General features: G+C 43.0%; 1 protein-coding gene across 11 annotated transcripts in view; it reads right to left on the bottom strand.

Annotated features, from left to right (window-relative positions):
• Positions 1 to 2,128: 2,128 nt before the first annotated feature.
• MYOT (myotilin) overlaps positions 2,129 to 14,543 on the bottom strand; it is a 52,116-nt gene continuing 39,701 nt past the window's right edge. For 10 of the 11 annotated variants that reach the window (XM_075010004.1, XM_075010005.1, XM_075010002.1 and 7 more), the window contains 8 exons: positions 13,651 to 13,795; positions 11,378 to 11,479; positions 8,942 to 8,991; positions 7,340 to 7,475; positions 5,921 to 6,128; positions 3,771 to 3,936; positions 3,225 to 3,358; positions 2,129 to 2,727 (listed from right to left, as the gene is read on the bottom strand). In XM_075010004.1, the coding sequence (XP_074866105.1) occupies positions 2,555 to 2,727; positions 3,225 to 3,358; positions 3,771 to 3,936; positions 5,921 to 6,128; positions 7,340 to 7,475; positions 8,942 to 8,991; positions 11,378 to 11,479; positions 13,651 to 13,795 (1,114 nt within the window). In that variant the 3' untranslated portion in view covers positions 2,129 to 2,554. The remainder of the gene's footprint in view (positions 2,728 to 3,224; positions 3,359 to 3,770; positions 3,937 to 5,920; positions 6,129 to 7,339; positions 7,476 to 8,941; positions 8,992 to 11,377; positions 11,480 to 13,650; positions 13,796 to 14,543) is intronic. The other variant, XM_075010003.1, reaches the window with a different exon arrangement.

Genomic DNA, 14,543 nt, shown 5'->3' with positions numbered 1-14,543 from the left:
ACTGGGGGTTCTAGGAACTGTGATAACACAACTAATGATCACTGACTCATTTAATTTTTCCCTCAAAAACACAAAACAACCCAAGTAAGGGTACACATCTTCGGTAGATTGGGTCTCTGGCCAGGGACAGTCTCAGTGAGAACAGAAGGAGCAGTATTTGATCATTTGATCTGCTGTAAGCCTAATGGGCCAGTCAATGGGATGGAGGGACGTGTGGTGATCTTTAAGGTTCCTAGGCACGTAGCCCCCAGCGTACTTTCTGGTTGCTCTAGTCTAGATTCTTTGCTGTGGATAGTTTTGACCCTTCCCCCAGCCCTATCCCTACTGCCACTGAGCACTGCGCATATTCTGAAATTTCCACCTCAACAGCTGAAATCCAGTTTTAGTGTGTGTGGATCCAAAAAGACGTTTCCCCGCCCCCCACTCAGGCGTCTGCCATTAAAAAGTTAACAGTTTGACAAAGGACAAAGTTCAATAGTTTTGACTTGGTACAAAACAGCGTTTTTCGAACGACTTGTGAGCAATATGGAACATGTTTCAGCTTAGGGATTCCAACGGTCTAGACACACAAACCCCCTTTCCTGACCCTTTTCCACCCCTTCTCTGAGACCTTGCCCCCTCACTCCATCTTCCCTCCATCTGTCATTTGCTCTCTCTGCCAGAAGGCTGCGGCAGAGGGCTGGAGTACAGGACAGGGTGTTGGCTCTGGGCTGAGGCTTAGGGATTGAGACTGTGGATGGGAGCTATGGCCTGAGTCTGGGGCAAGGGTGCTGGTGCTGGGAGGAAGTTTGGGTGCAGGAGAAGAAGGCTCAGGTCTGCACCAGTGGATGAAGGATGTGGGCTCTAGCCAGGCAGCGCTTACTCCAGGCAGCTACTAGGTTGTCGGTGCATCAGGGGGCTAAGGCAGGCTCCCTACCTGTCCTGGCTTCACACAGTTCGTGGAAGTGACTGGTGCATTCCTGTGGCCCCTGGTGAAGGGCTGGGGGCACCAAATTCTGCCCTTACATGCAGGGAACTCTCCCTGCAGCTCCCACTGGCTGCAGTTCCCATCCATTGTGAGCTACAGTTGGCACCTGGGCACAAGAGCAGTGTGCTGAGCCACCCATCAAGTGCCACAAGGACATGCTGGCCACTTCCATGGGCAGTGCTGGCACAGGTGATATGTAGGGAGTGCACAAGGGGCCATGTGCGCCCCCCTGCATTCACTGTATATGCTTCACCACTTCCAGAGAGTATGGGGAGTCCCCAACCCTCCTTGGGAGAAGCACAACATGAGAGCAATGTGAGCTTCCTAGCTTGTGCTACTCCCAGGCCACGCTGCTCCTGGGGAGGGCAGGGGAGCTGCCCTACACTCACTGGAACTGGTGCAGTGCTTCGCAGAAGAGACAGGTGGAGCGGGGCAGGAGGACATGAACATATGTCCATTGTTGCCCCCCCCCAGAATCCCCGCTCTAGTTCCCTCTTGGGGCAGGACCAAGGCAGGCAGGGAGCCTGCCTTAATCCCCTGCACTGCCAGACCTGTAGGAGCCTAAAATATTTCAGTTTGGCTTCTATAGCCGGGCAGATAGAGCCTGATTCCAGGAGACTCCCAGCAAAACAGAGAGGATTGTCATCCTATTTCAGCCCTGTAGGTAAACTTGAATTACCTAAGTAACTCCTGCATGGAATGTGAGATTCATCAAGTTGTGTGGTATTGTTTCTGCTTTACTACTGGATGATTGAAACTCTTACAAAACCGGCAGCGGGAAAACAAGTTTCCAGATAGTCCCCAAATACATTACATTAAAATTCTAACCTGCTGTTAATAGGTACACACATCAGTGAGACTGCCAGGTTCCACAAATATTCTTGTGACCACATTGTTTATGTGTATATATAAGGAAAATAAACGAAGGGGTGTGAATGCTGAAAACCTTTCCCTTGAACAAATATCCACAAATACTGTGTTTGCAGCTCTACTTGCCAGCCACAGTTCAGAAGGCAGGTACATAAATATTTTGTAATGCTGAGAAAAGCTACAGTGTTGTGAGGATAAAAAAAATAAAAATTCCATCCTTGGAAACCTACCAGCTGTTTGATACTGAACATCTAAAATTCCTGATTTTAATAGAGTGGAATAGTCACAACATGTGTATTTAGTACTTTATTTGCATTTGACATAAACCCACATAAAAACATTAAAATCTATTTAGTTTTAGTATTCAGGCAGCACACAGTTGTGTTATTGGGAGAGGGGTGATATTAAAAAAGCAGTACAAATAAACATACTTTTTCCTTGTAACAGAGCACAGATGTAGTTAAATTATGCTTTCATTATCAATTGCCCACTTTTTTAGGCTTTACAGTTAAAATACAATATTTGAGCACTGTCTGCTACGTTCACCAATCCATACACAGAGTACTACCTTGGTAAATCAGAACAGCAGGAAATCTGTGCACAAGTCAAATTATAAATAAAAAATGTTTGCTATTAGAGCAACTGCCACTTAACTGCATATACGTGGAGTTATGATATGGGTCTGTAACATAAGTGCATTTTCCTCCTCTTCTCACATTAAAGTTCATCACTTTCATACAGTCCAGACTGAGCAGCCAGCCGTTCAAACTCTCCTTCTGGTGAGAAAGCTGGTTTCACATCCAGTCCTTTACTACTGAATGCCAGGTATTTGCTAAAAGTCGGTCGAACCTTCAACTGCCTGGGGGCTGGAATTGGCTTGTATGTGTGAGCTGAAACAGACCAAGAGATGGAGCATTTGGCTATTGTATATTGTTAAACTTCCAAGAGAGCAGGAGGAGCTGCAGCATGCCGTCAGTTGTTACTCAGTTGCACAAAGGACAACAGTTAAACCTTTGAGGGAGAGCTCACCTGCAAGCCCCAGTTTTCGTATACTAAAGTCAGATGGGGAAGCTGGAAGGGATCATAGTCTCTCCCACTGGATATCAAGTGAATTGGAATAGTTAATAACAAGTGCATGGAGAATTGTGGTGATAGAATTATTTGCAATTTGTGAATTACCCATCCTCATTGTATTTAGGTGTTACATTAATGGGGCATTTCTTTGGCTTCTTTCAGTAGTTATTTGTAGGGTTTTTGCATGTCTGGTAGTATATTTGGGAGCATATGTCCATCTAGTCCTTACAATTTGATTGGATCAATGCTCAAATCTGCTCTGAATGAGGGGGAAGTCCCATTCTTACCCCTCACATTAGCTCATAATACTTACTAGCAACATCCAGTCTGCAGTGGCATGTGGCCACTCCCGCCTCGTTGACTGCAGATACTGTGTACCAACCAGCATCTTTCTTGTTTACATCATGGATGAGGAGGCAAATCTTTCCAGGGTTATCATAGAACAAACTGAAAAATTAAAACTTGTTTTCAGTGCATTAGGTGAAAAGCAATACGTTGACCTTAAGATCATGGCTCCTTTATGGGTGCTGTACAAATAGAGACAATAACCAAATGCATTAAAATATTTCAATCTTAAACTGGTGTTTGCTAGTGAGAAAGTTGTGCATTTTGGACATGTATAGCTATAAAGTCAGAGTTGAGAGAGAGCTTTCCCTCCCCATCCTCAAGCCAATATCTCCCAGCTATCCCATTCACCCACATTTATTATTGTTCACTAGCTGTGTACACCTCCAGGTGATAAGTTATGGTAATGCTGCATTGTTTGAAACTGGATCATTTGTGTTTCATAGATTAGTTTTTTGGGGCAGGGGAAGATGATGAAATGGATACACCACTGACTTATTGATTAGTCACATACCTTATTCGGTCAGTATTATATTGAAGCATTTCATTATTTCTTTTCCAGTAAATCCGTGGTGTGGGGATGGCAGAAATCTGACACTCCAGTCTGGCTGAATCCCCTTCGTAAACTCTTTTGCTTTGAGGCTTGAAGATAAAAGTTGGAGCTTTCTGGTGTTCTTTTGCTAAGTTATACAGAAGGAGAAAGACATTTGTAGTAGATAATTTGATTTTGTTTTTCAACCTGCAAAAGGAATCCATCCATGGGTACACATGCAAGTGTATGGCGTCTCCTAGAAAGCCTTCCCTGGCACTCCAGGGGCATAAGGATCTAAGGAGGAGTGTGTGAATCACCTCTCAGGATCACAGTCCAGCTTCAGCATAGAACTTGACAAGCTACATCTTAAAAATCCTTAGGACTTGTCTACATTAGAATATTCATTAGATTTAATATGAATTAACTAAAGTAGTGATGTCAGCATGCATAAGTTAAAGGGCATTATTCCCCTGTGTGGATGCTCTCATTCAGGAGTACAGAAGACTTCATTTGTTGGAAGATTTTTTTTTCTGGTACTTTTTATAATACCCTCCAACATCTGCTCACGTGCCCTTGTGTGTGGCTTTGCCACTATAACCCTGCAAGTGCTGTTTGATTTTTTATCTCTACCTCTCGGTCTCCTTACTATCATAAGCACCTATGCAATAGGCCCTAGGTAGTCCAGAATGAGAGCAAAATGCAAAGCTGATTTAACTTCATGGGTGACAAACAAATAAGGGAATTTTACCAGCTTCCAGGTGCTATGACCACAGCTCTGAAAGCAAATGAAGGGCCTGGGCATGCTGTAGTTTGAATCATGCAGCCACATGTGCACTGGGAAAGAATTTGTAAGGAAAGTTTTTAAGTTTCCCAACAAAGTTGCTGCTTTCTGGTTTGTTGAAACTTGTTTTTATACTACTGATCCAGCAGTCTGTGATGTTGGAAGAGAATATTAGACCGTGTTTTTGAAAAATGGGCCAGTGAGTGTTAAATCAGAAAAATTTTACCAGGCCAGGGGAACAGAGTAGGGTGGGTTTCAGCTCTTCTTTTTTACTTATGTACAAGGAATTAAGAAAAGGGTCATTCAGTGGAACCAAAGTGTATCCAATTTTTGCTGTGCATAAGTTAATGGCAAAATATTACGGTGTGATCAGAAGACACAACATAGGTGAAATCAGAGTCAAAATTGATTTTAGAGCACTTGCAACCCCACACAAATGAAGAGAGCAGTAATTCATGCTCGCATAAATAATGTCACCTGAGATCAGTGCACAGCCAGACTTTTTGCATGCGTAAAAAGGCTATTCATGTGAATAAGCAGGACTATGTTTTCACTACATGAGAATTTTGCTATTGCTTCTGCAGGGCTAGAATTTCACCACTTGTCTTGCCTGGAATGCACATTTGTCTTAGGAGAGGAAAAGAAATCTTCTCAAAAGATTTTTTTTTTCTTTCAACATGTTCAAAGGTTATTTGTTTATAAATAACTTAGGAGAATGAGTGTTTGCTATGGATGTTCATAACAGAGTATTTTGTAAAACTCCTGAATTTTGCAGCTTCCATATACGTAACTGACAAAAACATTCAAGGTGGAACTTTCAAGAATTCCCAGCACTAGCTTACTTCGGTTCTCATTGAAACCAATGGGAGTTAATAACAATGATTTCAGAGAGAGCAGAGATAGGCCAATGCTGAAAAACTATGGTTGGATTTTTCCAAAGTTCTATCCTCACCACCACCACACCCACGTTTGGTGTAAAGAGTTTTTCATTGTGGTTCTTAAACCTGGATATCACAGAGTAGAAGAGTTCAGGACTAAAAGCAGAGCTGTTGTTAAGTTCAAATGTCTTTCAGACGTGTGGGGAAAGGCATTGTAGTACACTTTTTCCGGGCACACACCATTACAGGCCAGCCAATGGGGCAGAGGGAAGGACCAATTATCCCAGGGCCCAGCCTTTCAAGGGGGCCCGGAGCTCCAGGTTCCTTTGAAGTGCTACTAGCATTTCTGTGCTGCTCCATGCACCTATAAGGGGCCCAGGGCTGCAGTCACGACACAAAGCTGGACTTCCCTCCAACTTTGCCCTGGGGCCTAACCCTAACCCTGTTGGACCCACTGCAGTTGTAAGTCTTACCAATTACATCCAGCTGTACTGTAAAGGAGGCTTCTCCAGCACGATTGGAGGCTACACATTCATACGTCCCTGCATCGGAGCCTCTGACCACTTCAAAAATGAGTGAGTGGACGCCCTTTTCAGATACTATCATTTTATGAAACTCATCTGGGTAGACCAACCTTCCATTTAAATACCATGCCAGATCTGGAGCTGGTAGCCCGCTGACCTGTGAAGCAGAAAAAGCCCCCACAGCCGTGAACAAGTGCAATGTTAGGGTACTACAGTTACTAATGGTTGCATCTAAAAATACGTGTGTGTCTGTCCCTGCTACAGAGACTTCCATTAGCTGTAAGGACCAAGCCAGGACTGTATCATTGGAAGTTTTAATCAGGATTGGTTTGGTATTTTAAAAAGTCTATGTAAAATATGTAACAGGATGGTGGATTTGGAGACATGAATTTTGTAAGACAATGAAATCTGCTCTCACAAACTAGTGTTGTTCCAAATGATCTATGAAGTCCCGTTTCAATTGGTGAGGTTTGTGATGGGTGGGCGTCCAGAGGTGCAAGTCTACAATTTTATCTTAGTCCGTGAGAAGGTCTGCAATAGGCTACATTTTGAACCAATTTTATCCATGATTAAATACAACGCTACAGTAATGGGACATGCTCATCTGCATCTGTCCATTAACTTCCAAATTAATCTTTTTAACTGTCCTGGTGATTAAGAACAGTCTCTCATACTCAAATGTTAGCGGTCATGTCAAAGTCGGAAGAAAATTACTTTAAATTCCTCTACTTGTCTTGATGCTTCTTCCAGTTTTGCACTTACAGAATGAGGGGAAAAAACAAGTTAGGATCAGCACACAGGGCATTGGCATTAAATGTTGCCAAACATACAAGAGCTAACTTTTCCTACTTGGTAACAGAAATACAGTTGTTAGAAGAACTTTGGAAGTACAATTGTTGTGCACATTTCACTTTACATGTATTAAGAACACAGTTGGCCATTTTTGAAAAATGGCCTTTTCTGTTAACAGATGCCATCTATGCTCAGAGTGACATTTCAAACTTCAAAGAGGACTTTAAGTGCTCTTAGGTGAGAGACAACTAGGGCCTAATTCAAGAATCCATTCCGATCCACTCTCTCACGCTTCCTAGTGTAAGAGGGAAGAAATGGCTAGACAGTCAAATTTCACAAGGCTAATGTGAACCTTGCAAAACTTTTCTCTCATTAATTGGCTTTACCAATGCCACTTTGTAAAACTGTTTTGGAAGAGATCCCTGCAGATCTAGTACGGTTAGACAGGTAGCACTTCAATTCATTAGGATGGAGGTCTCCGAGCTGCAGTGACAACTATGTGTATTGCACATAGTAATTAAGAACAGGCAAATTGCAATTTTAATTGTCTTGGAACATGTTATGAATATGTCTTACTTTGAAGTCAATCCTGCAAAATCTTCCCTCTTCAATGGTCATTTTGTCTTCAGGCACTTGCAAAAAACGTGGTTGAAAAAACTTCTCCTGGATTGAGCCATGCTCAGTCCCCTCCCCTCTGGAGGATGGTCTGCCTCTACAATGTGCACATTTAAAGTTACTTACAACAATGTGTATGTATGATCACTGATATATTACCTTTGGGGACAAACTGTTACAAAGGGATGCTAATTATATTAATAGACCCAAGAATGTTATCACGTCAGAGACAAATCAAGAGGGTTTATTTATCTCCAGTTTCTGTTTTGTGAATTCTGGTAGCCAGCCAGCTGTCTGACTAGCTTAGGGCAGGTCTACACTAGACTGTAAAGTCAATTGTAGATATACAATTCCAGCTACAACAATTACACAGGTGGAATTGATGTATCTATGATCAACTTATCTGGCTGTCCTCACTGAGGGAGGTCAATAGGAGAAACTCTCCCATCGACCTCCTTTACACCTTGTGAAAATGAGGAATGCAGGAGTCTACTGTCAACTCTTGATAGTTCGATTTCATGTGTCTCCAATAGGTGCATGAACTCAAATCCTGAAAGATTGACCCTGATCAGGTTGATCTCCCAGGTAATGTAGATGTACCTTTAAATTATGTTTTATGGGGCCAACAGCCATTGTGGTCCATAGGGCAAGATGGGATGGGGTGGGGTAGGGGAGGCTGGCTCCATGCCCCCAAAAGGAGTGGGGCCAATGGCAGAAGGGGTGGGGCCTAAGGCAGTCAACATCAGTGGCAGTGACCGGTAATTGTCCCCTTTGCCTCTCCTGTCAGTATGCCCGAGTGTGTTGCATAGAAGAGAACAGCTATCATATCCCAGGCCCATGTTCCCTCTAAACTGAGAGCTTCAGTAGGTACCCAGGAGAGATTCAAAGGTAATCCAGCTGATTAGCAGAGCACTCCCAGTGGGCAACATGTGTTTCTATCGGTGGTGCACATCCACACGTACCTCAGTGCACATAACAATTTATTCTGCTCATGGATAGAAAAAAATTAGAGGGAACGAGGGTTACCATATAAAAAAGATGACACCCTTAAGAGGGAGTGTACCTGTAACAGTATCTGCCCACTCAGGTTGTATTAATGTTACAGTATATGTAGAACATTAATACAATCTGAATTGATAGATATTGATACACAGATACACTCCCTCTCAGGAACATCCTCTTTTTTTGAAAGATCAAATATAGTAACCCTAAGGGAACATTGTCCCAGACCCCACAGTCATTCCTTAAAACTACAAAGAAGAGACGTATGGTGTGTTTTCTAGAATCATTAGCCTATTCGGCTTGAAGTATGTGCATTAGCAATTGCTTTCTACCTTTGAAGACATTCCAGTAACTGAAGATAACTGTCACCTTGATTATCCTACAAAATGAAGTTTAGTTAAACTACTAGGTGATGCCTATGAAAGGAAGTGAATGCAGCTGATATATGAGCTCTCTTTCTCAGACCCACACACACCTAATTTGGATCAGAGCTCACACCTGATAGAAACATTGAGAGCAGCTGTCTTAACAAAAGTAGCTGGGTATAGAGTCAAAGATTACCTGATTGGTGTTGCAGGACCCTGTAGCCTTGTGTTTTCTGAATTCTGCTGCTTGGAAAAGCAAGAAATCAAAATAGGTTAACAATGCAGAACTTACAGAGAGGCTCAACTGATAACACATTGAATAAGGAGCAGTTTGCCTTTCAGAAGCCAATTGCTACAAGCGCTTTATATGTTATAATAAAGACGCCTAAAGAACTGACATCATGAATCAATACACTTCCTCATTTCCATCCCAGCATTTTGCCTGGCTAGGAATGAATGCCAACATGACTAGTGCAGTCATTTCCTTTGGCTGGAAGTCTCCTGGCAAACCTATCACCTTTGTTAGAGGGGATTATTCCCCCGGAATACTTGAAACGGGAGCTAGGTACAGAGTGTCCTTCAGTAAAGCAGGAATAGAAGTGAAGTCACTTGGATATGGTACTAGCAAGAGCACTGTTCTGCCTGCTCACAAATGGTACCAATACACATGAACACATGTTCAACTGGAAAAATACTTTCCTTGCTAGATCACGCTACCAGCTAAGCTTTCTGATAACTCCCTCATCAAGTTCTTAGAAAAGCACAAGCGCCCAGACCTGGCTCCTACTCAGACTTCTTTATTTTGGGGTTCCGAGGAACAGATACAATGGCTTTTAATACCAACAAGTCAGAGTATTTCCACCATTTTAGCAGTGGAGCCCGTTAAATATAGGAGTAGCAAATATAGAAAGCTCTCTTGGGCACTCAAATGCCTATCGCAGTAGTATCTAAGCACTAAGACACTGATCTTGCACAGTGCTCACTTTGCTCGCTCAGTCCAGTGGTTCACTTATATATGTGCTTAGCTTTAAGTGTATGACCAGTCCTGCTAAATGTATTGGGTCACTCATAGCTTAACATTAAGCTTGTGGTTAAAGTGTTTTATTAGGGTTATTTGGGCTATGGCGGTCAGTGTCATGCAGGACTGAACGCCACAGACACGCTTTGTGTCCATTGGTTACGCATTCAAGCGTCCTTTATAGGACTGTGCTCATTTAAGATTTAGCTGTAAAGCTCCAGTTCATCCACTGTTGCTAAAATGTTCCTACAAACCAGTCAAAATAATAAAGCTAATATTAGTGGGTGGATGAGTCACTGACGGGCATGTTGAGAACAATCTGAAGCAACACATGCAAGATCATCAAATTTGCAGTCATGATTAGCGCCTCCTGTAAGCAGAGGGCTTGGGCAGCTGCCCAGGAGAGATGCAGGTGCCACACAGCTTATTGGTACAGCATCCACAGCCACCCACAGCTGGAAACGTGTTTCTGTGGGTGGTGGACATCCACATGTGCCTTGGTGCACTTAACTAAATTTATTCCACCCAGCGGGAACAATGGTCTTGACAAACTGGTTTGTATGCTCTTTGGGGCGTGTGTCCCAGACTGCTGTAGAACCAGCTGAATGAGGACAAAAGGCAATCTCTTGCTCAGTCTTTTGACCAGGAAGATGAAACAATACTGTCACATGCTTCATTGATGACCTCTTCTCTGCAGCTGTTGCTGGAGTAGGGGCAGGATTAGCTGGGATGGTTTCTCCTGGTTTTGCTGATCCTTTGTGCCAGACCCTAGCCTTTTGTAGTAGCCTGGACCACAGAAATACTGAAGATTAGATCTCACTGACCTGTTCTGTATGGTACAGTGGCCAGTGGACATTTGTTTGGGAAAGCGGATAGATCCAGAAACCAGATATGCTTTTCTAACATCTTAGTAATACATCCCTGGATATCTGCACTGGCCCAATACAGGATCAACTTCTATAGAAAAAGAATGTATAAAATACAATCTCTTTTCCTCTTTTGTTTTTTTATTTCAGGGATGCTGAGTTTTCTTCCTCCTTACGGTAACCTTGTATCCAAAGTCATCCTAGCAGCTACCACTCATTATTCATCTTTTGCATGAGATGTTAAAAACCCCACCTGATGCTGAACTCTTGAGGTCATATCACTATTCATAGCACTAGTTAATCCGAATGTCCTAGCCAAGTTCTAACTCGGGCAGTTACGTAACTGAACTCCCCTGCCATTTCAATTGGTAGTTGTATTAACCAGTCCCATCTGAAACAGTCATGCAATGGTGCTGTAAAACAGCAGTTGTGTTCCTCCCCAGAGATGGAATTCTTATGTATCCTGCCTGACAGATGGTGACGTAAGGGTTAAAGTCCAGATTCTCCTAGGTCTATAGGCACCTAACTCCCATTGGGAATTAAACATTTAACTGTTCTGATTTTGCCTTGGTTGATATTCATAGAATGCTTTGAAAGCCTCAGCTGGAGAATGCTATTCAGAGGGTTTTTTTCATTATGGTGAATTTTTTTTTTTTTTTTTGTATTTCATGATGATTCCCCATTCTTATACAAGTGCCTGAGCATTTAAGCAGACAGTGGACACAAACGCTGGACAATTTCCCTTTACCTGTGAGTTCTGCACATTTTCTTCATTTGATGTTACAAGCACGGAGGCAGCATTTTCTGGTCCCAGAAGCCTGCGAGCCATTCTCTCTTCATAGGTTAGCCGCTGAAAGCAGGGGAGAAAGCAGTTCTGGTCAAAAGGTGAGTTACTAGTGCTTGAGTTTTAGTTACAATGTCAAACTACCCACAGTCAAGTTAGAGCATAAGAATAGGTGACAAGTTTATGGAGCTGTTGAAATAAAAGCATGGCTGCTGCATGCCTGTCATGGTTCTGAAAGGTCTGATATTTTGGAATTGACTAAGTTTTATATCATGCCCAAGCTTTACACATGTAAACTTTCATCAAGGCCTTGGAAATGCCATCTCTGCTACCCTACCTTCTCCTGTTTTTGCAGAGGAGAATGGCCCAGGACGATTAATGACTAACATCAGTACTGCTAACTCGGAGATCAGAACAAGCTTCCAGGGTCCCTTTAGTTTGGCCCTAAGAGGCCTGGCCAAGTCCACCAACTATGGATTTCTTTCAGGCACTAGCTGTGTGGTACGTGCTAAAAACCTTGCAAAACCACACAACCCCCATGGCTGCTTGTTTTCTTGAGCAAGAATAAACAGTAACTGTTTAACAGCTAAATTCTTTCACAGAAGGCATGGCTAGACTCTGATGTTTATGCAGTTGTACCCAATTTGCAATGGGGTGAGTAAAGGCAGAATTTGGTTTGAATTTGGATAGCTGATCTTTTTTGAGTTTAGAAGCCCCATTAAAATATAACTAAGGTCTGTCACTCTTGCAAGGCTGTAATGGGGATACAGGTCTCAAGCTAGGAAGCCTTCCTACTATGTGAAGTGAAGTGCTGCAAGGCGCGCTTCAGATAAGGGACACGCTTTGGGGTGCTTGACCCCACGTCCCAGCCCCACTCCACCCTTCCACCAAAGCCCCATGCCCACCCAGTTCTGCCTCCTACAAACATGCCACCCCCTTGCTCCTCCCGCTCACTTTCTGAATGCCACCAAATAACTGATTGCATCACAGGGGGGATGGAGAAGTCACAGATCCAGTGGGCCCACAAGTGGGCAGACAGCGCTGGGGGTGGGAGTTAATGGGGGCCTCCTAGTGGATGCTCCAGGCCTAGAGCATGCATTGAGTCAGCACCTATGCTCTTAGGACAATTTCGGCCTAAGATGTAGGTGTTCTCTTTCCATATAGATAGACGAGGCCTACTCTTGTCCTTTCTGAAGTTAATGGCAAAGCATCTATTGATTCCACTGACAGCAACATCAAGACTTTACTGGATAAGCTTTTACCAAACCTCAGACTAATAGGACTGTTAGAGCCAGGTCACTCCAGGTTTGCCTGCTCCTTGTGACAGTCTGTTCTTGAGCCAAGTGGTTTGTTACTCTCTACAGTTTGGATTTTGTGGCCCTGGAGAGCTCTATTTTGAGCCTTCTGAACGGAGGCAAATACATGCCTGGAGTGAAGAGACATTTTACAGAAAATGGCTTCCCTTTGAAATAGATACCTGGACATTTGTTTTCTGTTTGAAACCAATTTGCTTTAGGCATTTCCATTTCCTTTTAGTAAGCTAATGCAATGCAAGGTGGGGTGTTGTTAAGGTTCCCTCAAATGGGTTTTAGGGAAGATTGTGACAAGATAGTAGCCACCTATCAGGGCAATAGCTCATTATGACTTATCTGGGTTACTAATTAAACATTACTGACTAGAATGGTAAAACTATAGCAGAAAACCAAGATAAACACACCTAGGCAATATTATAAAGCTAACATCACCTGCGGCTTCTGGTTGACTATAGCCATTGCAGTTCTGCATGACAGTTCTGGCCTGACCCCTCTGCTATAAACAATTGCTTTCTTCGGGTTAGCAAAGGTGCAAACCAAAGACATGATTAATTGAAGCAGTTGGATATAAATCCTTTAAAAACAAAACTCTCTCTCTCTCTACTATACAAATGCCAGCTCTGTGTGAGAGAACACTGAGGACCATAATTACTGCCCAAAAGGTTTTCATTCTTTCCTTATTTTAATAGTTAAGGGCCAGTTTCCTCTACCCTTGCATTGAGCAATCTGTAAGTGGTTGAAATCCAAAGGACCACTCGCAGAGATGTGAGTAAGGATGACAGACTGGCTGTGTACATTTTCACATTTATTGGGGTGTTGGGTGGCTCACTCTGCTCTGCTATTGGAATGCCAGCCAGCAGAAATGCATTAGCATGTGTGTAACTTGCTAGAAGTCCTGTAATGAAATTTGGAGTAAGCGGATACCTGGTTGCCATTATGAAGAAAGTTGTCTTTGCCTTGCAGTTTCCTTTCCAGGTCTTGAATGAGAGCTTCCTTTGTTCCTTGTATCTCTCGATCCGAAGTCTTAGGCTTAGTGCTAGCTTGTTTGTTATACATTGGCTTTGAGTAACTACATTATACAGGAGACAGATAAAAAGTCACACCCGTGAAGTATCTTAAGTACAAGCAAAGACTGCATAAAAAAATCTAATAAGAGAATTGATATATACTCAGATTTATATTTGCCTCCATTAGCTATAACATTGGCTAAGAATCAGTTTGGAAAATGCTTGTGATGGGTAAACCACAATGTGTGTCAAGTACTGTTACTGAGCAATGGAGTTCAAGGAAATGAGCCAGCCCTGGAATAGGCCAAATCGCCTAATAGGCTACACTAGTTCCAATCATGCAGAGGTCAAATTTATCACCTGTACCTTGTGGTGATAAATATGAGACTTTGTGGGACTTTGAGGTGTGCAGGGGAGCTAAAAGACCTCCCTGCATGTTGCTGATATCCTTGATTCCTGCATACCTGTACCAGGAGAGATCTTGCCAGACATGTCTGTGTTGTCTTGTCCCTGTGAACACTGAGGGCTTGTCTACACTGGGTTTTTTTTTTGTTTGTTTGTTTGTTTCCCTTGGAAAAATCCCTTTTTTCAGAACCACCCCCTCCCCCTCAAAGCTTTCACACAGCCAAGCAGGATAATTTTGAGCTAAGAGGGCTTTTCCCTCAAAATAACAACTCCAGCTGTGCGAACGACCTTTGCTGACCCCCGACCTTCTTTCAAGGTCCAAAAGGAACGTGTGTGAAAAAAGCACAGCTATTATTGGCTCACAGCCAGGCTCCTTTTGCAATGCTGCTGTGGTTGTGAATTGTG

Source organism: Carettochelys insculpta, chromosome 15 (genome assembly GCF_033958435.1).
Source record: "Carettochelys insculpta isolate YL-2023 chromosome 15, ASM3395843v1, whole genome shotgun sequence".
NCBI lineage: Eukaryota > Metazoa > Chordata > Testudines > Carettochelyidae > Carettochelys > Carettochelys insculpta.
Note: the sequence above shows the minus strand (reverse complement) of the source record. Positions and strands in the feature narration are given on the sequence as shown.